A 27264-nucleotide genomic window follows, 5' to 3' on the forward strand; every position below is an offset into this window, starting at 1 on the left:
CTCCCCCACTGACACCTCAGTCACCTGCCCTGCCTTATTTCCCAAGAGTAGGTCAAGTTTTGCACCTTCTCTAGTCGGTACATTCACATACTGAATCAGAAAATTGTCTTGTACACACTTAACAAATTCCTCTCCATCTAAATCCTTAACACTATGGCAGTTCCAGTCCATGTTTGGAAAGTTAAAATCCTCTACCATAACCACCCTATTATTCTTACAGATAGCTGAGATCTCCTTACAAGTTTGTTTTATCAATTTCCCTCTGACTATTAGGGGGTTTATAATACAATCCCAATAGGGTGATCACCCCTTTCTTATTTCTCAATTCCACCCAAACAACTTCCCTGGATGTATTTCTTGGAATATCCTCCCTCAGTGCAGCTGTAATGCTATCCCTTATCAAAAACACCACCCCCCCTCCTCTCTTGCCTCCCTTTCTATTCTTCCTGCAGCATTTGTATCCTGGAACATTCAGCTGCCCGTCCTGCCCATCCCTGAGCCATGTTTCCGTAATTTCTATGATATCCCAGTCCCATGTTCCTAACCATGCCCTGAGTTCATCTGCCTTCCCTGTTAGGCCCCTTGCATTGAAATAAATGCAGTTTAATTTATTAGTCCTACCTTGTCCCTGCCTGCCCTGACTGTTTGACTCGCTTCTGTTCTCAGCTGTACCAGTCTCAGATTGATCTCTGTTTCCTCACTATCTCCCTGGGTCCCACCCCCCCACCTTACTAGTTTAAATCCTCCTGAGCAGCTCTAGTAAATCTCCCTGCCAGTGTATTAGTCCCCTTCCAATTTAGGTGCAATCCGTCCTTCTTGTACAGGTCACTTCTACCCCAAAAGAGATTCCAATGATCCAAAAATGTGAATCCTTCTCCCAGACACCAGCTCCTCAGCCATGCATTCATCTGCTCTATCCTCCTATTCCTGCCCTCACTCGCTCGTAGCACTGGGAGTAATCCAGATATTACTACTCTTGGGGACCTTTTTAAATTTCTGCCTAACTCTCTGTAATCTCCCTTCAGACTCTCAACCTTTTTCCTTCCTATGTCGTTGGTTCCAATGTGGACGATGACCTCTTGCTGACTCCTCTCCCCCATGAGAACATTCCGCACCCTCTCTGAGACATCCTTGATCCTGGCACCAGGGAAACAACACACCATTCTGCTTTTTCTCTGCTGGCTCCAGAAACATCTGTCTGTATCTCGGACTACAGAATCCCCTAACACAATTGATCTCTTGGAAGCTGATGTACCCCTCGTTGCATTAGAGCCAGTCTCAATATCAGAAACTTGGCTGTTCGTGCTACGTTCCCCTGAGAATCCATCACCCCCTACATTTTCCAAAACAGCATACCTGTTTGAAATGGGTACATCCACAAAAGACTCCTACCCTAGCTGCCTACCTCCCTTACCCTTCCTGGAGTTAACCCATCTCTGTGACTGTATCGGAGACTTTCCCCCCTTCCTATAACTGCCATCCATCACATACTGTTGCTGTTGCAAATTCCTCATCGCTTCTATCTGTCTCTCCAACCGATCCACTTGATCTGATAAGATTCGCATCCAACAACATTTATGGCAGATATAATCCGCAGTAATCCTTAAACTCTCTTTAAACTCCCACATCTGACAAGAAGTACATATCACTGCAAAGGCCATTTTTGCTCCTTCACAATCTACAGACCCAGAAAATAACACCATCTTATTCCGCTACAAACACTGTCCCAGGTTAAATTAATAGTTATGGCTTATATTTTAGGCTTAATCAAGAGACTTATCTCCAAAAACATATAATCAAGAAAGAACCCACTCTACTCACCACTGCAGAACATCTGGGTCAATTAACAAACAGTGAAATTCACAACTAATCTCGGAGGAACTGTTGGGTGAAGTTCACAGCACAGAATCAGATAAGTTAATCGTTGTTTTAAGTGTGGCAGATTCCTGGATCATTACAAATCTACTGGTCTCCTGTTGGAGTTGTACAGAGCATTGATCAGGCCCCAGCTGGAGTCCTATGTGCAGTTCCAGTCACCTGACTACAGGAAGGATGTGATAGCATCGGAGGGGGTGCAGAGGAGGTTCACCAGGATGATACCTGGGATGGAGAAATTGAGCTACAGGGAGAGACTAGTTAGGCTTGGACTGTTTTCTTTAGAGTAAAGACTGAGGGAGGGTATGATTGAGGTATATAAGATTATGAGGGGCATGGACAGGGTGAGGAGAGAGCCCTTTGTTGAGGGGTCAACCACAAGGGAGCGTAGTTTTAGGGGAACAGGTCAGGAGATTCAGAGAGGAGTTGGGAAAATCCTTTTTCACTCAGTGGGTGGTGGGATTCTGGAGTGCACTGCCTGGGGAGTGACCCCCTCACTTCCTGGCAACAAAGTCAGGCCAGACAGAGCATGATATTTTTCTTGAGGTAAAAACAATGACTGCCGATGCTGGAAAGCAAATACTGGATTAGTGGTGCTAGAAGAGCACAGCAGTTCAGGCAGCATCCAACGAGCAGCGAAATTCCTGATGAAGGGCTTTTGCCCGAAACGTCGATTTCGCTGCTCGTTGGATGCTGCCTGAACTGCTGTGCTCTTCCAGCCCCACTAATCCAGTATATGATATTTTTCTTGTAAATCTTTAATGAAAATTCAGCCTGGCCTCTGACTGACTGGGAACTGTGACCCGCTCGAAGCAGAGACAGAGACTTGTCCAAACTGTTACTGCACTCCCTGGCACCATGTAATATTTTTAGTTTCATTGTGCTGCTAAAGAACTTGGGCAGAGCCTCCTGAGATAAGGGAAAGATGAATAACTCTCACTGTGGCTTCACCTTAGCATGAGGCTGCAAGGTATAGACGGTGATCATATCGTATATGTGTGTGTCTGTGGGTCTATGGATCTGTGTGGGACTGTGGGACTGTGAGTGTGGGTCTGTGTGTCTGTCTGTCTGTGTGTGTGGGTCTGTGTGTGTGTGAGTGTGTGGGTCTGTGGGTCTGTGTGTATGGGTCTGTGTGTCTGTGTATGGATGTGTGTGTGTATGTGTGAGTGGGTGTGTGTGTGTGTGTGTGTGTATGTGTGGGTATGTGGGTCTGTGTGTGTGTGGGGGTGGGTTTGTGTGGGTCTGTGTGTGTGGGTCTGTGTGTCGGTCTGTCTGTGTGTGGGGGTGGGTCTGTATCTGTGTGTGTGTGTGGAGGTGGGTTTGTGTGGGTCTGTGGGTCTGTGTGTATGGGTCTGTGTGTCTGTGTATGGGTATGTGTGTATGTGTGGGTATGAGTGTCTGTGTGTGTGTGGGGGTGGGTTTGTGTAGGTCTGTGTATGTGGGTCTGTGTGTCTGTCTGTGTGTGGATGTATGGGTGGGTGTGTGTGTGTGTGTGTGTGTGTGTGTGGGTATGTGGGTCTGTGTGTGTGTGGGGGTGGGTTTGTGTGCGTCTGTGTGTCTGTCTGTCTGTGTATGGGTATGTGTGTGGGGGTGGGTCTGTGTCTGTGTGTGTATATTTCATTCGAATGTCACATAGTTGGAGCTAACCTCCTACGCAGCTGTAACAGCCTGTCAGAAAGTGTTCTGGATCCCCACCACTCTCTGGGTAAAGAGATTCCTCCTGAGTTCACATTTGGATTTCTTGGGGAATGTGCTGTGTTTCGAACAGTCCTCTCCGATATGGTTATGTAGATTCAGGGACTGGGTCGGAGGTTGAGCTAAGAACAGCCTGTCAGCAACCACACGTTTTAATTTTGAAAAGCCCCACATTTTGAAAAGAGTCAAGGAATCCCAGCCCAGAAGGTGGTGTCTCAGAGAGAGGCAGTGTCCTGGTGAAGGTGTGAGCTGGGAGTGGTGAGCACCTACCTGGACTGCATGTCTGGCTGTGCTCTCTGGGGACTCCCTGAACTGGCTGGTAATGATTGATGCTGCACTTGCTGCTGGAGCTCAATCAGATCCTGGTATTGCTGCTGCTGCTGCTGTTTGTACCGGGACAAGCTGAAGAACAGTCCTAAAATGGCTTTTAGATTTCCATCCCTTATCTCTGCAAAAGGAGAAACAAACACATTTAGCTTATCGTCAGCGTGCATTTTTTGTTTCGTCACTGATAGGTGTCAAGGTGAAGCAGATGTGATTTGGAATGTCACTCCTTCAATGCAAACACGAACAGTTCTGGAAATGTCAGAGTGGCTCCGTGCTAGCTCTCTGTCCCTTCTCTATGCCTTGAGGTGTGGGACAGCGGTCCACTGTAGGGATGGGTGTACACACACAAGGCTCACCCTCCAATGAGACACTCCGCCTTGTCAGAGCTATCACCTTACAGATAAATGTTAAACTAAGGCTATTAGAAGAGTTGACCATTCAGCCCTTCAATCCTGCTTCACTATTCAATGAGACAATGGCTAACCCCCTGATTGTAGCTTTAACTCCATTCTCCTGCCTGCCCCCCAGAGACCAGTGATTCCTTTGTTGACCTTGTTGAGTTGGTCTTTAATGATCCTCTCTGAAGAGAAGTTCTTCTTCATCGTCATGTAAAATGAAAGATCCTTTTATTTGAAACAATGCCCAATGATTCTCGATTAACCCAGAAGGGAAAGCATCCTCTCTACAACCACCCTGTCAGAGCCCCTCAAAATCCAATACCTTTGGGAAGGACACTGACCACTCTTCTGAAATCCAACGAGTACTGGTCTGACCTGCTCAACTGTTCTTCAGAAGACAGAACTTACCTTTAATACAATCACTGCCCCTTCCTTAGCTTTTTGTAACACAAGCTCTTTCCTCAGTTAATGTTTCCCACATTCCACCCTGTCACAGTGCTCATCTATTTTACTTCTTCCTCTCCCTGTTTCACTTGATTAAAATGCATTTCATTTCTATTTCTCTCCAGTCCTGATCCTTGCACTGAAAGATTTAACTCTGTTTCTCTCTCCACTGACGTTGTGTGACCTGGTGACTATTTCCAGCTTTTTCTGCTTTAATACCACGTGGGTCTCTTTGATGTAAAATATTGAATGTCTGCTCTGATTCCCTCTCCTGGAAAGTCAGTGATCACTGGGAACTGTTTGAGGAAGAGCAGGAGAATTCTCCCTATTGGCGGAGCCTAATATTTCTCACAAAACCAACAGCACAGAAACAGAATGATAGCAATCTTCACTCTCCTTCCTGGCAACCTGAGGTTATATTACAATACACTGCATTACAAAACAGACAGCATTTCAAACATAAAAGCAAAATAATACAGGCACTGAACACCTGGAAAAGGAACAGAAAGTGAATTCTCTCTCTCTCTCTCTCTCTCTCGACAGATGCTGCCAGACCTGCTGAGCTTCTCCAGAATTTCCTGTGTTTGTTTCAGATTTCCAGTTTCCACGGAATTTTGCCTTTGATAATATTTTGATTCCAGTACCTTCTTTGGAATTCAAAGCAGCTTTAAAGCACTTTGGGACATCTTCAGGTACAAATGCAACCCTTCCTTTGGTTGAAGGATAAATATTGGCCTGGACGTGAGGTGGAACTCCCTGAACATCGAAAAGTGCAGCACAGGAATAGGCCCTTCGGCCCACCATGTCTGTGCTGACCAGGATGTCATTCTAAATGAATCCACCTGCCCCCACCATGGTCCGTATCCCTCTATTCTCTGCCTGTTCATGTGTTTGTCCAAATGCCTCTTGAGCATTGCTATTGTATCTGCGTCGACCACCTCCCCCTAGCAGCACATTCCAGGCACATACCTCCCCTCTGCATTAGAAACATTTTTCACAAATCTCCTTTAAATTTTCCCCTCTCACCTTAAACCTGTGCCCACTAGTATGTGTCATTGCCACCCTGGATAAAGATTCCAATTATAGTCAAGATTAGAGTGGTGCTGGAAAAGCACAGCAGGTCAGGTAGCATCCGAGGAGCAGGAAAATCGATATTTCGGACAAAAGCCCTTCATCCTGATGCATTGATTTTCCTGGTCCTCGGATGCTGCCTGACCTGCTATGCTTTTCCAGCACCACTCTGACCTTGACTCTAATCTCCAGCATCTGCAGTACCCATCTCTGCCTAAAGATTCCAACTATCCCTGTTGAAGCCTCTCTTTATTTTATAAATCTCTACCAGGTCTCCCCCTCAGACTCAGCAAAAACAATCCAAGTTTGTCCAACCTCTCCTTATAGCTCATACACTCCAATCCAGGCCCCATCCTGGTAAACGGCTTTTGCACCCTCTCCAAAGCCTCCATATCCTTCCTATGGCGACCAGAACTGTACACGGCATGCCAAATGTGGCCAAACTAAACTCTTAGTGTCTGCTTTTCTTTGAATTGTTTCTGTGGGATCTTTGAGGTTCACTGGAAGAGCACTTGGGATCTCAATTTAATATCTGATCTGAAAGTCGGGATCCCTGATGTACTTGCTCAATCGTGCATGTCAGTGAAACATCGCAGGGAAAATAAACAAATACAGAAGCACTGATGAAACACCAACTTGAATTTCAAATGTCTGGCAGCCTCATTGTTTTTGGAAAGTAACACATCAATCCGAGTGTGCTGTACAGTGAGCACATTCTGAATAGATTGAATGAGCGACAGTAAACATGGTCTCATAAATAGGAACAGGCGCATGTGAAGTTTATTTTGTAAAGTCCGTTCTGCTGAGTCACATCCTTTTCTACCGAAAGAGAACAGAAACAGCAGCATCAGAAAATGAGTAAGGAGAAATCAGTGTCTGCTCAGACCAGCCCCACTTTTTAAGGACTGCACAAACAAGTCTGTTTCAGTTTCTTACTCCAGATTCAAAACACATCTCTTTAGGCTATTTGATATTGAAGAGAAACTTGCATTTCGCTAGCACCCTCCACAGTCTCAAGACATCTCAAAGCAATGAGGTGGATACCCAGACTATCAGGTTTCTTTACTCATTGATAGGATGAGGGCATCACTGGCTGGACCACCATTTATTGCCCATCCTTAATTACCCAGGGGGCAGTTAAGAGTCAACCCCATTGCTGAGGGTCTGGAGTCACATGTAGGCCAGACCAGGTAAGGATGGCAGTTTCCTTCCCTAAAGGACATTAGTGACCCAGATGGGTTTTTCCCGACAATTGACAATGGACTCATGGTCATTGTTAGACTCTTAATTCCTGATTTATATTGAATTTAAATTCCACCATCTGCCGTGGTGAGATTCAAACCCAGATCCCAGAACATTACCTAGGTCTCTGGATTAATAGTCCGTAATAGAATGACTAGGCCGTCACCTCTCTGGTGATATTACAGAGTTAACTCTGTTATTGTGACAGGAGTAAGCATTATTCTATGGAAAAATGATTGAATCTGGGGTTAATTTGTCCTAAAGGGTATTACTGTGTCTGGGGGCTAATGCTTGTTCTATGGGGGTAATACTATTTGGTTGGGGGTAGCTACTCTGAGGATTTGTGCTAAGTTTTGAGGTAATTACTGAGTCTGTGAGTAAATATTGCTTTCTCGGGGATCATTATCACGTCTGGAGGTTTATGCTGTTTTCGGGTGGGTTTTGCTGCCTCTGCTCTTGGCTCAGGGCGTGTGTTTAATGCTCTTTCCCAGGCTCCCAGTGAGACATTGAACTGTGGCTCCATTTAACCTTCCTGGTGGAAGTTCGGTGACCCTCCAGCACGATTTGAAGGAGTACTGCTGACTCAACCAATATTCATCCCTCAGCCAAAAGCTAAAAACAGATGATCTGGTCTTTATTACTGTTCTATTTGTGGGACCTTGCTGTATATAAATTAGCTGCTGTGTTTCTTACATTACAGGAGTAACGACATTTCACAATTATCTCATTGGCTGTACTGTTTTGCGGCAGACTGAGATTATGGCAGGCACTATAACAACGTGAATGTTTTCTTGCTACAGCTCCTTAATTAGACTAATGTCATGGGATCTCCCTGCCTGCCTCTCTTGATATGGAATTTGAAACTTCTGTCACTTTGGGACTGTGTATAAAGGCGAAATCCATGTTCCACCCTTTACTCTGGTGCTGCCTTCAGATTGACCATGTTAACCCGTGTATGTTCCGATGGAATGCTATCCCTGAATCAGACAAAGTGGCCTTCCTCACTTCTCAGGTCAATCAAGTTGAAAGGAGACAGATGGTGAGTTTATATTTGTTGACTAAATGGGATTAGATGGTACAGCTTTAGTCATTATTTAGCCAGCACTCAGGGCTATACATGGAACATTGCCGGACCATTCCGATCCCATGAATCCTCCTGTGCCTGCCTTATAGAATCCCAACAGTGTCTGGAATGCCCTTGCTGTGGAATATCTGGGCTCTGCGGGAATCTCTTGAATTGCAAGAATTAACGCTCCGAATTCCTTCTTAATTCATGTGGCCAAACCCATTCAAGTTACAGGAGAGGTTCATTCACAACACATAAAGCTGAAACTTGATGGTCCAACAACTTTCATTTAAATAGCACCTTTCCCATCATCAAGTTACCCAAGGTGCTTCACTCGGGCAGTTATCAAAACTGAATTTGACACTGAGCCACACAAGGAGATAAAGAGAGGCCATGAATATAAGCGCTTCCTCAAGACAACCACAAATAATGGAGAGAATCACAGTGTGGAAACAGGCCATTGGCTCATTGAGTACACACTGACCCTCTGAAGAGCATCCCACCAAGACCCACCTGCCCAACATTCCCCCTGCCACACCCTATCCCCATAATGCAGTAAGCCTGCACATCTCAGGACACTGTGAAATGGCCAATTCCAGCTCCTGTATTCCTTTTGAACTCACATTCTTGGGACTATAATGGTTATTAAATTCAGAGTGTGAACAGCCAAGTTAGAGACCTGATGCTGACACATATAGATTAAATTAGATTCCCCACAGCCCTTCAGCCCAACCAGTCCACACCGACCCTCCGAAGGGTAACCCACCCAGACCCATTTCCCTCTGACTAGTACACCCAACACTATGGGCAATCCACCCTGACCTGCACATCTTTGGACTGTGGGAGGAAATGGGAGCACCCGGAGGAAACCCACGCAGACACGGGGAGAATGTGCAAACTCCACACAGAGAGTCGCCTGAGGCTGGAATCGAACCCGGGTCCCTGGCGCTGTGAGACTGCAGTGCTAACCACTGAGCCACCGTGCCACCCCAAATGCTGGGAACTAGAGAAAATGCTTGTTCATCTCAAATAGTTTCAAGTCCAAACTGTCATCGCTTCGTGGCAGTTGAATACTGAGGCCTAGTGTCATTTCCTGGAAAATGAAAGGATTTGGGAATGATGGAGGTGGAATATGGGATATCAGACAGTCACTGGTCTTAGAAGGAACAGCAAGGAAGTGTTAGGAACAAGTACATGTCAACTCTCTCTGCCCCTGTCTGGTGAAATTGAAAAAGACCAGTGCAATAATGAGAGAAGCTGCAGCACTAACCTTCAGCTGAAAGGCTTTGGATATGAACTCCCCTCACTGCCAGGAAACTGAGGCAAGCATCAACATTCTCGATCTGGAACCAAAGGAGAAAGAAAACACAATTAACAAAACTCCAACTCCTAAAATACACTGACAAACATGACTACTTCAGAGTGAATTCACACTCAAGTCATTAAACAAAAATCTCAGAAAGAACGACTCAACCTCATTTGGAGATTTCTATAGAGGCTCTCATTGTCCCCACCACATTGCGCAGGATGTTAAAGAATTCCTCACTTGAGACAGCATGCCAACAAGTGTGACTGGAATTGTACACTATTGAACAATGAAGGCAGGGTGAGTAGCTAACATCAGCCTGGAGGAGTGGGCAGTGCCCAGAGTCACACAATGCAATGTGACATAACAGCAGCTGAACCACGGCTTTCGTGTCTGACTAGTGACAAATGTCAGTCGCTGAGCGTTGCTGTGAACAGCTGAAAACTCTTTCAAGTGGAGCTGCTTTGCACAATTTCCAGCAGCATTAATGTCAACATGAGGAAGATATCCACCCCCCCCACGACCAAACTCACTAATGTCAACGTGAGGAAAATATCCACCCCCCCCAACCAAACTCATTAACATCAACGTGAGGAAAATATCCCCCCCCACCGACCAAACTCATTAACGTCAATGTGAGGAAAATATCCACCCCCCCCCTTGACCAAACTCATTAACGTCAACGTGAGGAAGATATCCACCCCTCTTCCCTCAACCAAACTCATTAACGTCAACATGAGGAAAATATCCACCCCCCTCCCCTTGACCAAACGCATTCACGTCAACATGAGGAAAATATCCACCCCCCTCCCCTCGACCAAACTCATTAACGTCAACGTGAGGAAAATATCCACCCCCCCTCCCTCGACTAAACTCATTAACATCAATGTAAGGAAAATATCCACCCCCCCTCCCTTGACCAAACTCATTAACGTCAACGTGAGGAAGATATCCACCCCTCTTCCCTCAACCAAACTCATTAACGTCAACATGAGGAAAATATCCACCCTCCTCTCCCTCGACCAAACTCATTAACATCAATGTAAGGAAAATATCCACCCCCCCTCCCTCGACTAAACTCATTAACGTCAACATGAGGAAAATATCCACCCTCCTCTCCCTCGACCAAACTCATTAACGTCAACGTGAGGAAAATATCCACCCCCCTCCTCTCTCGACCAAACTCATTAACGTCAACGTGATGAAAATATCCACCCCTCCCTCGACCAAACTCATTAACGTCAACGTGAGGAAAATATCCACCCCCCTCCTCTCTCGACCAAACTCATTAATGTCAACGTGAGGAAAATATCCACCCCCCCCAACCAAACTCATTAACATCAACGTGAGGAAAATATCCACCCCTCCTCCCTTGACCAAACTCATTAACGTCAACGTGAGGAAAATATCCACCCCCCTCCCTCGACTAAACTCATTAACGTCAACGTGAGGAAAATATCCACCCCCCACTCGACCAAACTCATTAATGTCAACGTGAGGAAAATATCCCCCCCTCCCTCGACCAAACTCATTAACATCAATGTGAGGAAAATATCCACCCCTCCTCCCTCAACCAAACTCATTAACGTCAACGTGAGGAAAATATCCACCCCCCTCCCCTTGACTAAACTCATTAACGTCAACGTGAGGAAAATATCCCCCCCTCCCCTCGACCAAACTCATTAACGTCAACGTGAGGAAAATATCCCCCCCTCCTCGACCAAACTCATTAACGTCAACGTGATGAAAATATCCACCCCCCCCTCGACCAAACTCATTAATGTCAACGTGAGGAAAATATCCACCCCCCCCTCGACCAAACTCATTAACGTCAACGTGAGGAAAATATCCCCCCCTCCTCGACCAAACTCATTAACGTCAACGTGAGGAAAATATCCCCCCCTCCTCGACCAAACTCATTAACGTCAACGTGAGGGAAATATCCACCCCCTCCTCGACCAAACTCATTAATGTCAACGTGAGGAAAATATACCCCCCTCCCTCGGCCAAACTCATTAATATCAATGTGAGGAAAATATCCACCCCTCCTCCCTCGACCAAACTCATTAACGTCAACGTGAGGAAAATATCCACCCCTCCTCCCTCGTCCAAACTCAGTAACATCAATGTGAGGAAAATATCCCCCCCCTCCCTCGACCAAACTCATTAGCATCAACGTGAGGAAAATATCCACCCCCCACTCCCTCGACTAAACTAATTAACATCAACGTGAGGAAAATATCCACTCCCCTCCCTCGACTAAACTAATTAACATCAACGTGAGGAAAATATCCACCCCCCCTCCCTCGACCAAACTCAGCTGTGGGGAGCTCCCGAACCTCTCTGAGAAAGACCAAGAGCAGTGAACAAGATAAGAGTGAAAAGGAAGAGAGAGAAAAGAAAGAGTTAGTGAGGCAAGAATGAGGGTGAAGCAGATTAATATCAAAGGGATAAAGAAGGAAGTGGGGAGAGGATGAGAAAGAACAATGGGGAACACAAGTTGGAAATCAGAGAAAAAGATTCTGACAGAGTGAAGAAAGAGCAGGGAAGAGGGAGACAAAAGGTCATTTGAAAACGACAGTATTCTTGGCTGGTGAACATGAGCATGACAAGATCCCATGGCAGATACTAACAATATAATCAATGTTAGTGATGTTGGCTGGGGGATTGGAATCAGGCTTCATGGTAATCTTGCTGGAAAAGCGCAGCAGGTCAGGCAGCATCCAAGGAGCAGGAGAATCAACGTTTCGGGCTTGAGCCCTTCTTCAGGAAGAAGGGCTCAAGCCCGAAACGTCGATTCTCCTGCTCCTTGGATGCTGCCTGACCTGCTGCGCTTTTCCAGCAACACATTTTCAGCTCTGATCTCCAGCCTCTGCAGTCCTCACTTTCTCCTTCATGGTAATCTTCCCTGTATAAACCTGACAAGCAGCCAGGGGGTCGTTGCCAGGGGAGAGGAACAGACATGAATCAGGTTCACTTCCAGGGCAGGGGTGGGGCGGGGGGGGAGGGTGGTGACCTGTACATGTGGGACAGTTTCCGCACAAGCCACAAACAGACTAGCAATTATTGCCACATGCAATCCAATGAGTGGAGTGAAAAGTCCATAATGTTACTGTTGGTGCCATCTTGGCGCAGGGTACTTAGGTACAGATACTTTAAATATTTCATAGAATTGAAATAGTAAAAGAATAGATTAGCATGGGAATACAGAGTTTAAAAGTCCAAAATGAGAATAAAAATGCCTATAAAGTACTCAAGTTATATCCCTTGTAGTCCTTTTCCAACATCAGTTCCACTGGAACAGGACTGGGAAATGTGCTAATGCAGTTGGGGTGGGTTTAAATGAGTGTGTGTTAGGAAGATGGGAACCTGAAGAGTAATCCAAATTAGAGTCGTTAGTAAGATAAAGAAAAGGCTCGAGGGACACTGGAAGATGCAAAAACAGAGGCAGGAGTCGGCTATTCGGCCCTCTAATTCTGTTCCCCCATTCAATACGATCCAACTCTGTTTCCACTTCCTCCTCAATTACCCGCTAGATCTATATCTGTCATCTTCTTGAAAACCTCGAACCTCGAACCTCAAACACTTCCTGTGGCAGAGAATTCCAGCAGCTCCCCACTCTCTGTGTGAAGGAATTTCTCCGAATCTCCGTCCTGCCTTGTCTCCTTAAACACTGACTCCCCCCCTGGTTCTGGACTCCCCCAGTCATTGGGAAGATCCTTCCTGTCTCGTCCGGTTGAAGGTTTCTATGAGATTACCCCTCATTCTTCTAAAGACCAGCGAATATAGTCTTAATCGATCCAGTCTCCCTTCAGACGTCCCTCCTGCCATCCCAGTGATCAGTCTTGTAAACCTTTACTGCACTCCCTCCATCGCCAGAACATCCTCTCTCAGAAACGGAGACTAAAACTACACACGATCCTCCATGTGCGGTCTCACCAACTCCCTGTCCAACTGCAGCAAGACCTCTCTGCTCCTGTCCTTGAATCCTCTCACTATGAAGCGAACACACCATGTCCCTCCTTCCCCACCTGCTGCCCCTACTGTCAGTGACTGGTGTACAAGGGCACCCAGGTCTCATTGCACTAATCCAATAAGAAGATTTCAATGTTTCGAAAGTGAACTGGCGTTACAAAGAGAGAGTTGAGAGCACACCACTCCAATCCACATTGCATTCATAACCAGGTCAATGATCTAAAGGTACAGATAGAGATATATGGCTATGATCTAATTACCATCACAGAAACATTCTGGTGACCAGAAATGGGAACTGAATATTCAGGATTTGGAGAAGCCGGTGTTGGACTGGGGTGGACAAAGTTAAAAATCCCCCAACACCAGGTCATAATTAAATATAACCTGGTGCTGTGTGATTTTGAACTGACTATTCAGGATATTCACATTTAAGAAGGGCAGAGAAGCAGAAAAAGGAGTGATGTTGCACTGATAATAAGGGAGAGGATCAGGCCATTAGTAAGGGAGATTCGCAGACTGGAAGAACAATTTGTGGAATCTGTTTGGGTGGAGCTAAGAAGAAGCGAGAGATGATGACAGACATTATGTGGAGTTATTTATAGGCCAGCCATTAGCAGTGGGGGTGTGGGGTATGACAGTGAACAGCAGATGAGAGAAGCATGTAGCACAGGCGCACAGTAACATGGGTGAGTTTAATCTGCAAATAGTCTGGCTTAACCATAATCTATCAACATCCTGGGGCTTACCATTGACCAGAAACTCAACTGGACTCACCACGTTAACACAGTGGCTACAACAGCAGGTCAGAGACTGGGAATACTGCAGTGAGTAGCTCACCTCCTGACTCTCCAAAGCCTGTCCACCATCTACAAGACACAAGTCAGGAGTGTGATGGAATACTCCCCACTTGCCTGGGGAGTGCAGCTCCAACAACACTCAGGAAGCTTGACACCATCCAGGACAAAGCAGCCGCTTGATTGGCACCACATCCACAAACATCCCCTCCCTCCACCACCGAGGCTCAGTAGCAGCAGTCTACACTATCTACAAGATGCCCTGCAGAAAGTCACCAAAGATCCTCAGACAGCACCTTCCAAACCCACAACCACTTCCATCTAGAAGGACAAGGGCAGCAGATACATGGGAACACCGCCCCCTGCAAGTTCCCCTCCAAGCCCCTCACCATCCTGACTTGGAAATATATCAGCATTCCTTCACTGTCATTGGGTAAGAATCCTGGAATTCCCTCCCTCAGGGCATTGTGGGTCAACCCACAGCACATGGACTGCAGCGGTTCAAGAAGGCAGCTCACCCCCACCTTCTCAAGGGGCAAGAAATGCTGGCCCAGGCAGTGACACCCACATCCTGTCAATGAGTAAACATGTTACTGACCCTGTGACAGTGCAGCGCTCCATCAATACAGGCCGTCAGTCCTGCACTGGCTGTGTAAGTGTTTACTTTATGCCTTTTGCAGTGGGATCTGAAGCAGGAACCTTCTGACCCAGAGTTGAAGTGATGCAGCTGCGATATTGCATGCTGTGTAAACACAGACAGGTGTCAAATTGTTCTCCATGGTCTGTACTGGAGTTGGCCCAGCTCTTCCTGAGTCAGCCTGTGGTGTTTCCTTGCACAAAGGCAACCAAAAGTTCTAACTGCACAAAACAACCCTGAACAAACCCAAGGGAGAGGTGTGACCGAAAGCAGCAATGACTCAACTGCCAGATGGGTCTGATTATAGAAAAACAGCAATAAAAGAATCTCCATGCATTCAACCTTTTCTGAGAGACACAAGCAACAAGTGAATCTGGGTCAAAGTGAAGGCACAGTTGTTTCCCATTTCAAATCCAATCTCCTCACATCAGCTTGAAGTCATGGAGTAAATGAATAACACTCCGCTCGGTCACTACATGAGGATTGTCATGACAGGGTGCATTTTCCTGTGAATCTGCACCAATCTCTCCTCCCATTTCCCACGGAGAATGTCAAACCAATTGCACTCCCTCCTGGACTGAGTTCACCCTCAACCTAAAGAGCTCATCTCCATTCCATACAGCAGACAGGACACAGCCATCACCGAATGGATCCTGTTGTATTAGATCATGGTCTTGCCTTGTTTGGGTGTTGTATAGAGCCCTTCGGGATAGCTGTGAGCCTGAGAGGGGGGACTGTGCCAGGCAAGTCAAAGCCTCCCTGTACACGGATGATGTCACCGTTTTCTGCTGGGATCTGCTGTCAGTGCACAGACTCAAAAGCATCTGTGACCAGTTCAAACTGGCCTCAGGTACCGAGGGAAATCAAGGCAAGAGGGACGCCATTTTCTTCAGGAACTGAGTGGACCGATCCTTTATCCCCTTCACTGTCAGGACAGATTACCTGAAGGTGCTGGAAATGTGGCTCGGAGCAGTCATATCATGTCTGTCTAATCTTGGGAGGAGCGCATCGTCAAAGTGAGGCAGAAACTGGTCTGCTGGGAACATCACTGGTTGTCAGGTGTGAAGTACTCTGTCGGTTGTTGGGCATGGTACAGATGTGGCCCAACCCCCAAACTGCGCTGTTTCTGTCACCCAAGCCATCTTCCACTTCATCTGGAGGCCTCAGATAGACCGTGTCTGCAGGGACTCCATGTACAAATCTCTGCATAAGGAGGAGAGAATGTGCCCAACACTGCCTTCACCCTGATGGCCACCTTTGTGTGTGGCTGCATCAAGCTGTGTGTGGATCCCCGGTATGCAAACACCAAGTGTCACTACATACTGAGGTTCTACCTGTCCCCAGTGTTGCGAAGGATGGGCCTAGCCTCGCTGCCGTGGGACTTTACAAATAGTTGGACCGTTCAGAATCACCTGTCCCTTGTGGAGAAATTTGTGAAGAAAAAAACCTTTGACCACAATCCATCAGGGAGTGGTCAGCACATAGCTTCCTCGAGACTCTGCAGGAAAAGGACAGGGTGGATCCTGTCCCAATGTTCCCTGGGCAGAGTCATTTGGCAGAACAGCTCATTGCCAGAACTTTCTAACAAGTCCCAGGACATCACTCGGCTGGTGCTGAGAAGGTGAGATCCTTTATGAAGGCCTAGTCGGTCTGTACCACTGCTCGCTGCCCTCGAAGTGGCTGTGGGAGGGTAGAGACTGTTCCACATCTCCTTCTGGAATGTGCCTTTGCAAAGAAAGTCTGGAGGAAGATGTAATGGTTTATGCTGAGGTTTGTCCCGAGCAGCTCCGTGACGTGGGATTCCGTGCTCTACGGTCTGTTCCCTGGGACAAACATCAACTGCACCTGGGGGACCATCAACTCAGTGAAAGAGACTCTTTGGTCTGTCTGAGACGTGTTGGTCTTCCAGAACAAGGAGCTGACCCTGACTGTGTGTTCCTGACTGACACATTCCAAGCTCCAGGACGGCGTGCCTGAGGGACACACTGAAGCTTGGGGCAGCTGCGCCAAGGCACAGTGGGGAAAGACCACCATCTAAGGCCTTCCTGCTGAGTTCTGTTATCAGACCCTCCCAGTGCCCTCCAGTGTATGTGAATATAGTCATGTACAGGTAAGAAACGGCTCGGGTTTGTTGTTGGATCAAGTCAAACTCCAATGTTTGTTTAAAAACTGAAACAACTGCGGACGTGGTAAATCAGAAACAAAAAACAGGAATTGCTGTGAAAGCAGGTCTGGCAGCATCCGCAGAGGGGTTCTGCGGAAGGGTCACTCCACCCAAAATGTTAACTCTGCTGCCAGACATCTGAGCTTTTCTAGCAATTTCTGTTCTTATTTCTGAAGTCTGTTGTTTCTCCATACGCTGTTATACAGAACCAAACTGCTTTAGTGGCTGTGAATAAAGTATATTTTTGAAATTTTTTAAAAAATGATCCTGAAGAGGTTAATATTCCTGTTAAATTGGCTCCATCCATTCTGCCGATGTCACGCTGTGTGGGTGGGCGCCAGTTTTCAATGGGAGTACTTCCATCTGCACCAGTTCTCTAAGGGTCTGAAGAAAGACAGCATTTCGGTGTCAGTGATCACAACTCCCTGACCTTTACTATACTCATGGATAGGGATAGGAGCAGACAGTATGGGAAAGTATTTCATTGGGGGAGGGGGAATTATAATGCTATTAGGCAGGAACTGGGGCATTAAATTGGGAACAGATGTTCTCAGGGAAATGCGCAACAGAAATATGGAGGTTGTTTAGGGAGCATTTGCTGATAGTGCAGGATCGGTTTGTCCCACTGAGACATGGAAGGGATAGTAGGGTGAAGGAACCTTGGGTGACAAGGGATATAGAGTTTCTAGTCAAGAGGAAGAAGGAAGCTTACATAAGGTTGAGGAGGCAAGGATCAGACAGGGCTCTAGAGGGTTACAAGGTAGCCAGGAAGGAACTGAAGAATGGACTTAGGAGAGCTAGAAGGGGGCATGAGAAAGCTTTAGTGGATAGGATTAAGGAAAACCCGAAGGCATTCTACACTTATGTGAGGAACAGGAGGATGGCCAGAGTCAAGGTAGGGCCGATCAGGGATAGCGGAGGGAACTTGTGCCTAGAGTCAGAGGGGATAGGGGAGATCCTTAATGAATACTTTGCTTTAGTATTCATGTCTGAGAGGGACCTTGTCGTTTGTGAGGACAGCATTAAACTGGCTGATATGCTCGAACAGGTTGATGTTAAGAAGGAGAATGTGCTGGAAATTTTGAAAAACAGAAGGATAGATAAGTCCCCTGGACCAGACGGGATATACCCTCGGTTAGTACAGGAAGCGAGGGAAGAGATTGCTGCGCCTTTGACAATGATCTTTACATCCTCACTGTCCACTGGAGTAGTACCAGATGATTGGAGGGTGGCAAATGTTATTCCCTTGTTCAAGAAAGGCAATAGGGATAATCCTGAGAACTACAGACCAGTCAGTCTTATGTCAGTGATTGGTAAAGTATTGCAGAGGATCCTGAGAGACAGGATTTATGATTACTTGGAAAAGCATAGCTTGATTAGAGATAGTCAGAATGGCTTTGTGAGGGGTAGGTCATGCCTCACCAACCTTATCTAATTCTTTGAGGATGTGATAAAACACATTGATGAATGTAGAGCAGTGGATGTGGTGTACATGGATTTTAGGAAGGTGTTTGATAAGGTTCCCCACGGTAGGCTCATTGAGAAAGTAAGGAGACATGGGATACAGGGAAATCTGTCTGTCTGGATACAGAATTGGCTGGCCCATAGAAGACAGAGGGTGGTGATAAATGGAAAGTCCTCAGTTTGGAGCTCAGTGACCAGTGGTGTTCCACAGGGATCGGTTCTGGGACCCCTGGTCTTTGTGATTTTTATAAATGATTTGGAGGAAGAAATGGGAGGGTGGGTTAGTAAATTTGCTGATGATACGAAGGCTGGTGGAGTGGTGGATAGTGTGGAGGGCTGTTGTAGGTTGCAACAGGATGTTGACAGGATGTAGAATTGGGCTGCGAAGTGGCAGATGGAGTTCAACCTGGAAAAGTGTGAAGTGAGTCATTTTGGAAGGTCGAATTTGAATGCAGAATAAATGGTTAAAGGCAGGATTCTTGGCAGTGTGGAGGAACAGAGGGATCTTGGGGTCCATGTACACAGATCCCTCCAAGTTGCCACCCAAGTTGATAGGGTTTTTACAAAGGCATATAGTGCATTGGCTTTCATTAGCAGGGGGATTGAGATTAAGAGCCGTGAGGTTATGCTGCAGCTCTATAGAGCCCTGGTTAGACAACACTTGGAATATTGTGTTCAGTTCTGGTTGCCTCATTATTGGAAGGATATGGAAGGTTTAGAGAGGGTGCAGAGGAGATTTCCCAGGATGCTGCCTGGACTGGAGGGTGTGTCTTATGGAGAAAGGTTGAGGAAGCTAGGGCTTTTCTTATTGGAGTGGAGAAGGATGAGAGTTGATTAATAGAGGTGTACAAGGTAATGAGAGGCCGAGATAGAATGGATAGACAGGACTTTTTACCCAGGGCGGAAATGGTTATCACGAGGAGGCATAATTTTGAGGTGGAAGGTATGGGGGAGATGTCAGAGGTCAGTTCTTTACACAGAGAGTGACCGGTGTGTGGAATGCACTGCCAGCGGTGGGAGTAGAGTCAGAGACATTAGGGATATTTAAGTGACTCTTGGATAGGCTCATGGCCCTTCATTCAATATTCTTAATTAACCTGGTCAGGGATGTTATGACCCACCTCTGGACCAGGTGGGACTCCGAGCTCAAAGTCAGGGACACTATGACTATTTTTAAAATTTATTCATGGGATGAGGGCACCACTGACTAGGCCAGCATTTATTATCCATCCCTAATTACCCTGAGGGCAGTTAAGAGTCAACCCCATTGCTGTGGGTCTGGAGTCACATGGAGACCAGACCAGGTAAGGATGGCAGTTTCCTTCCCTGAAGGACATTAGTGACCCAGATGGGATTTTCTGACAATTGACAATGGATTCATGGTCATCGTTAGACTCTTAATTCCAGATTTTTATTGAATTCAAATTCCTTCATATGCCATGGTGGGATTTGAATGCTGGTGCCCAGAACTTTATCTGGGTCTCTGGATTAATAGTTTAGTGACAAAACCACTTGGCCGTCACCTCCCCCAGAGCACACCAGAAGAGCCCTCTGCTCCTTTGTATTTGATCTTCCAACTAAAGGGGAAGAGCTGCCTCTTCTCCACCCTGTCCATGCCCCTCATTACCTTATACATCACAATGTCAGCCTTCCCTGCTCTAAGGCATTTGATAAGGTTCCCCACGGTAGACTAATGGAGAAAGCGAAGTCACATGGTGTGCAGGGTGTTCTAGCTAGGTCGATAAAGAACTGGTTGAGCAACAGGAGACAGAGAGTAGTAGTTGAAGGGAGTTTCTTGAAATGGAGGAAGGTGACCAGTGGTGTTCCGCAGGGGTCAGTGTTGGGACCACTGTTGTTTGTGATATACATAAATGATCTGAAAGAGGGCACTGCTGGTATGATCAGCAAGTTTGCAAATGGCACGAAGATTGGTGGAGTAGCAGAAAGCATAAGGGACTGTCAGAGAATACAGGAGGATATAGATAGACTGGAGAGTTGGGCGGAAAAATGGCAGATAGTTTTCAATCCAGACAAATGTGAAGTGATGCATTTAGGCAAGACTAATTCTAGAGCTAATTATACAGTAAATGGAAGAGCCTTGGGAAAAGTTGATGGGCAGAGAGATCTGGGAGTGCAGGTCCATTGTACCCTGAAGGTGGCTGCACAGGTGGATAGAGTGGTCAAGAAGGCATATAGTATGCTTGCCTTCATTGGACGGGGTATTGAGTATAAGAGCTGGCAAGTCATGTTAAAATTGTACAAGACATTTGTTCGGCCACATTTAGAATACTGTGTACAGTTCTGGTCTCCACATTACCAAAAGGATGTGGACACTTTGGAGAGGGTGCAGAGAAGGTTTACGAGGATGTTGCCTGGTATGGAAGGTGCTAGCTATGAAGAGAGGTTGAGTAGGTTAGGTTCATTTTCATCAGAAAAAAGGAGATTGAGGGGGGACCTGATTGAGGTTTACAAAATCATGACGGGTATAGACAGGGGGGGATAGAGACAAGCTTTTTCCCAGGGTGAGGGATTCAATAACGAGAGGTCACACTTTCAAGGTGAGAAGTGGAAAGTTTAAGGGGGACACACACGGCAACTACTTCACACAGAGGGTGGTGGGCGTTTGGAACGCGTTTGGAACAGCAGAGGTGGTAGAGACAGGTACGGTAGATTCATTTAAGATGTGTCTGGAGAGATGCATGAGTAGGTGGGGAGCAGAGGGATACAGATCCTTAGGAATTGACCAACAGGTTTAGACAGTGGTTTTGGATCAGCTCAGGCTTGGAGGGCCGAAGGGCCTGTTCCTGGGCTGTAAATTTTCTTTGTTCTTTGTTCTTAAAGAAAACAACCTGAGCTTATTCAGCCTCTCCTCATCACTGAAACGCTCCCTCCCAGACAACATCCTGGTGAATCTCCTCCACACTCCCTCCCTTCAGTGCAATACCATCCTTCCTATAATGTGGGAACCAGAACTGCACACAGTACTCCCACTGTGGCCTCACCAAAGACCTGTACAGTCCCAACATAACCTCCCTGCTCGCAATCTATGTCGTAACAGATCAAGTTAAATGTTCCATATTACTTCTTAAGTACCCTATTTACCAGTTTGGCCAACTCAAGGGATCTGTGGACAAGCTCCCCAAGATCTCTCTGTTCCTCTGAGCTTCCTAGTGTCCTAGTGTTCATTGAGTATTCCCATTGTCTTGTTGCTTGGACCTTCTGTAGATCCCTCCGAAGGTATACCCTCTCTCACTAATTAGTAGCTACATCCATGACAGCGCAAAGACAAACGAGGATTAGTGGCAATGAACTACCTCAAGCATCCTTCACCCAGGACCACAAACCACAAGAGAGGTCACAAATACCACAAGGTACTGTGTGCAGTCTAACAGGACTCAACAGGGTAGACGCAGGAAGGATGTTCCTGATCACACAGGAGTCCAGAACTACGGTCACAGTCGAAGGATATGGATAAGGCCATTGAGGATTGAGATGAGGAGAAATGTCTTCACCCAGAGAGTGGGGAGCATGTGGGCTTCACTGCCACAGGAAGTGGCTGAGGCCAAACATTGAATGTTTTCGAGAAGGAGTTAGATAAAGTTCTTTGGGCTAAAGGGATCAAAGGGTATGGGAGAGAAAGCAGGAACGGGGGCTGAGTTGGATGATCAGCCATGATCTTTGACAGAATACTGAGAGGCCTGGTTAGAGTGGAGATGGAGAAGATGCTTCCACTAGTAAAAGGGACTAGGACCCAAGGGCATAGCCCCAGGGTGAAGGGATGACCTTTTCGAACTGAGATGAGGAGGAATCTCTTCAGCCCGAGGGTGGGGAATCTGTGGGACTCATTGCCGCAGAGATCTGTGGAGGCCATGTCATTGAATGCATTGAAACAGAGATAGATAGGTTCTTGATTAGTAAAGGGGGTGAAAGGTTAAAGGGAGAAAGCAGGAGATTGGGGTTGAGAAAAAAAAAAATCAGCCGTGATTGAAGGGCAGTGCAGGCTCAAAGGGCTACAATGGCCTCATTCTACTGTTATTTTCAACGTTTCTGTGGTCATCTGGGAAAATACCACAGACACTGATGTGAAACCTACATCGAAAAATGCCCCTGAAAATGTGTTGGTTCAATTCAGCTTCAAGGTTCAGTTGAAATTCATTTGTAGCCTCACGGATCAGAATTATCCGATGACAGTATCATCAGTAAACTTCAGCAGAATGCAATTGTTTCTGTTTCTCCATTAGAGTGGATTGTTTCACATGTTTAACAGCAGAAACCTGCAGCTTTCATTCAGATACATTCAGGTTTATTATCAAAAATAATCATTTTGTAATCGACGTTCCCAGTCCTCCCCCTACAGTAATCTGATTTAAAATCACTGCAAATGACTTTAAAAGCCAACGCCAAACCATTTAATACTTTCACTGGCGTACACCAGGCAACGTTTTAGCATATTAAATATCTTTTGATGTGAAAATCTTTATAAAATGCCAACTGGTGCCTATGTGCTAGAAATATGACCAGAGTTTATAATGTTTTCCTAATCCAGTGTAGGGAGACAAGGGGTGAGATGGTATTGACCCTGGGCTCGGACATCCTGCAAAGAAGGTTCCTGTGGGCACATGGGGTTGACTCCCACTCCTGATGGAATTTTAATTCTTTTTTTTAAAAGTCTGGAATAAAGAGCTAGGAGAATGGCCATTGCTGACTGTTGTAAAAACCCATCTGGTTCACTAACGCTCTTTCGGGAAGGAAATCTGCTGTCATGGCCTGATATGGTCTACTTGTGACTCCAGACCCACTGCAATGGGTTTTAACGTGTCATCTAAAATGACCCAAGCAAGTCACCCAGTTCAAAGACAATTAGAGAAGGAAGGCAATAGCCTGGTGACATTATTGTTGGACTGTTAATCTAGAGACCCAAGTAATGTTGGGGGAAACCTAGGTTCAAATCCTAGCCATGGCAGATTGTGGAATTTGAATTCAAGCAAAATCTGGAATTCAGAGTCTAATGATGACCATGAATTGATTGTTGGAAAACCCCATCTATTCCACTAATGTCCTTTAGGGAAGGAAACTGCCATTGTCACCCGGTCTGGCCTCCATGTGACTCCAGACCCACAGCAATGGGGTTGACTCTAAGATGGCAAGAAATGCTGGCCCAGCCTCCTACGTCCCATAAAGCAATAAAAAAAAACAAATTCACATTTATATACTGCCTTTCAAGGCTATTGGAAGTCTCAAATTACTTTACAGCCAAGTATGTGATTAAAGTCTAGTTGCTGTTTTAACCTAGAAATTACATCAACCAGGTTGTGCACAGGAAGAGCACAGCAGTTCAGGCAGCATCCAACGAGCAGCGAAATCGACAATTTCGCTGCTCGTTGGATGCTGCCTGAACTGCTGTGCTCTTCCAGCACCACTAATCCAGTATTTTTCAGCATCTGCAGTCATTGTTTTTACCTTGTGCACAGGAAGAGCCAACAAACAACAGTACAATAACTCTCAGATAATCGGTTTCTTGTGATGGTGACTGAGGCCCCAGGATTCTGGAGGTCACTTTCCTGGCTTCCTTTGAAATGGAAGCTGTCAGATCTTTGGTGTCTTACTTGAGGAAGCAGGCTAGATTTAATAGAAGGTTGGCACCTCAAGCAGCGCAGCACTCTCTCTGTAGCTCAGTAAAGCCAGTGAAACTTTATTACGGCAAAGACGATGCCAGAACTACCCACAGCATCTCTCAGCCGGGAGCAAAAACCAAAGGCACTCAGCAACAAGCAGTGAAAGGGAAAAGAGTGAATTTAACTACCCCTTATATCAGAGTGTCTCAGCAGAGATCCTGTAGGGATCTGTAGTTCGGTCGTTATTTATTCCAACTTCTGTAAGAGGCAACACGACAGAGCAAAGCGTTTATATAGAAAAGGTCGCACAGAATAGACAACAGTGCAAACATCCGACTGGTATCAATCCCATAGAGACTGGACCGTAAGATGGAAACATCAGATCCCTCTCCACATGCGCAGTGTCTGGACTGTCCATTGTTTCACCCCTCAGAACTCGATTAGCTGAGTTCACCAATCGGTCACAGTGTTTAACACACTTGGCGTGTGCACACCCAGTGTACAGCTCGCTCAGCATTTGACATGCTCAGTTTACGACACACCCAGTGTACAACACGCTCACTATATGACATGCTTGGGTTTGTCACATATATAAATGTTTGACAGAGACAGATGAGACCAATTAGCCCAAAGTTCAAATTAATGACCGACTGCAAAGTTTGTAACAAGTGCAACACAATCAATAAACCATCTATCTCATCCTGACTGTGAAGTCTGAGTGATATATTTATAACCCTCACACCATTGCTGTGTGAGCTGGCTTCGCCTTTTCTGCTATTTTCAGACCAAGTAAAGTTTTGAAACATTTTACCATCTGGGCCTGGCTTTTGGGGCAAATGTTGATAGCTTCAATCTTCTCATTAGCTGTCAGAAATACAAACAGACAGTCAGCTCAGACTGGATTATCAGAGAGAAACTCCAACTGCACCCACCCACCCCCCACCCCCACCCACCTCCTCCACAACCCCCCATAACCAGCCCCTCAGGACCATGCAAAACCCACACACCCAGAGTCACCCCAGAAACCAGGCAGACCCCACTGTGCTGGGGCAGGGGTCACTCCCCTGGAACATAACACACTACCCCGATCGAAATTGGAGGGGTGAGGGGAGGGGAGGTGGCTGTATGCCAACAGAAGAGAGATCCTAAATCACCAACCACTCAGCAAATGCAATGTCAGGACGTGGGATAACGTTTCAAGCTGCTTTGCAGAGTCAGAGAGACACTTGCACAGTCCAAGCCCACAGGTGGGGGCACAGACTTTGACAGGGGGAAGGAGTAAATCCTGCAGACGTTCACTATGTTCAAGTTTCTCTTCAAACACAATCAAACCAGATACTCACTTCTTCCTTACTCTCAAAATACTTTCATATCCGTACACTTCTAGCAAAAGTCTGTAATCCGAGGAAATGTGATGCCCCTGTGTCAGGGAACGTTATTCAGTGTCGAACATGCTGCAGACAGAGAATCTATGAAAATACTCAGTACGTTCTGACCTCCCCCACCACCCCCTCCCCGGGTTTGTCCTCACCGATAATTTGGATGATTTCTGCCAGTAAAACCCCGTCAGCGACATCTTGTTGTAAATCCTTGATCAGTCGTTTATGACCAGACCTGGCCAAGTAATGATTGGCCCAATCAGTATAAATCTGTGCAGCGAGAGAGAGAGAGAGAGAGAGAGAGAGAGTAAAAAGTCTTGCAGCTCAAATGTTCACTGAGACATACAAACTATTTTGAATCATTCTGCCTTCCGCAGCGAGGGTTTTATAAAAGGAAACCGCTTTGAAGAGATTTTACTGCACTCCAATTTCATTCTGAGTCACTTTCAATGAACACAAGGTGTGGTGTCACACTGACCACACACATTAAAAAAATGTTATTTTCATTCAGGGGAATTTCTGTGTCCAGGGGGTGGGGAGATTGTGGGTCTAACTCCCACAGGGAGCAGGGAGAGTGTGGGTCTAACTCCCACAGGGAGGGGGGAGAGTGTGGGTCTAACTCCCACAGGGAGCGGGGAGAGTGTGGGTCTAACTCCCACGGGGAGAGGGGAGAGTGAGGCTGTAACTACCACAGGGAGCGGGGAGAGTGTGGGTCTATCTCCCACGGGGAGTGGGGAGAGTGTGGGTCTAATTCCCACAGGGAGTGGGGAGAGTGTGGCTGTAACTCCCACAGGGAGTGGGGAGAGTGTGGGTCTAATTCCCACAGGGAGTGGGGAGAGTGTGGGTCTAATTCCCACAGGGAGTGGGGAGAGTGTGGGTCTAATTCCCACAGGGAGTGGGGAGAGTGTGGCTGTAACTCCCACAGGGAGCGGGGAGAGTGTGGGTCTAACTCCCACAGGGAGAGGGGAGAGTGTGGGTCTAACTCCCACAGGGAGCGGGGAGAGTGTGGGTCTAATTCCCACAGGGAGTGGGGAGAGTGTGGGTCTAATTCCCACAGGGAGCGAGGAGAGTGTGGGTCTAACTCCCACAGGGAGTGGGGAGAGTGTGGGTCTAACTCCCACAGGGAGTGGGGAGAGTGTGGGTCTAACTCCCACAGGGAGCGGGGAGAGTGTGGGTCTATCTCCCACGGGGAGTGGGGAGAGTGTGGGTCTAACTCCCACAGGGAGTGGGGAGAGTGTGGGTCTATCTCCCACGGGGAGTGGGGAGAGTGTGGGTCTAACTCCCACAGGGAGTGGGGAGAGTGTGGCTGTAACTACCACAGGGAGTGGGGAGAGTGTGGGTCTAATTCCCACAGGGAATAGGTGAGGGGTAAGGGGTTGGTACATTGAAAGGGAATACTTGGGAGAAAGGAATTGGAGGAGATGGTGATAGGGTGAGATGAAGAGGAAATAGGAGGGGGTTTGAGTGGAACAGAGGGGTTAAATGGCCTGTTTCTGTGCTGTGAAAAATTAAAGGGGCAGACTACATATTAAAAAGAAAACTTGTTGGAACAGAAATACTGTTCAGAACCAAATGGAAGGTGTTGGGAATGTTTAAGACCAGAAGTCAAAGCTCTCTCCACGTCTCTAACTGCCCGATATTCCCAACGGGATTAACTTGGGAATTCCATCAGCAAAGTATTGATGCTGCTCCAAGCTCAGCATGGCATTCATACCCACACACACTCACACACACACACACACACACACTCTCGCATACACACACACTCACACACACACATTCACACAGACACACACACCCACACACATTTAC

The 27264-nt window shown here is 46.6% G+C and overlaps 1 protein-coding gene across 11 annotated transcripts in view; it reads right to left on the minus strand.

Annotated features, from left to right (window-relative positions):
• Positions 1–27264, minus strand: part of nav3 (neuron navigator 3) — a 927909-nt gene that overhangs the window by 320837 nt on the left and 579808 nt on the right. For 6 of the 11 annotated variants that reach the window (XM_072552050.1, XM_072552058.1, XM_072552049.1 and 3 more), the window contains 4 exons: positions 25605–25722; positions 24885–24937; positions 9389–9461; positions 3841–4018 (listed from right to left, as the gene is read on the minus strand). In XM_072552050.1, the coding sequence (XP_072408151.1) occupies positions 3841–4018; positions 9389–9461; positions 24885–24937; positions 25605–25722 (422 nt within the window). Of the gene's footprint in view, positions 1–3840; positions 4019–9388; positions 9462–24884; positions 24938–25416; positions 25542–25604; positions 25723–27264 lie in introns of those variants that run through there. The other 5 variants (XM_072552054.1, XM_072552053.1, XM_072552056.1 and 2 more) reach the window with 4 other exon arrangements.

The sequence above is a fragment of the Chiloscyllium punctatum genome, chromosome 32 (assembly GCF_047496795.1).
Source record: "Chiloscyllium punctatum isolate Juve2018m chromosome 32, sChiPun1.3, whole genome shotgun sequence".
NCBI classification, from domain to species: Eukaryota; Metazoa; Chordata; class Chondrichthyes; order Orectolobiformes; family Hemiscylliidae; genus Chiloscyllium; species Chiloscyllium punctatum.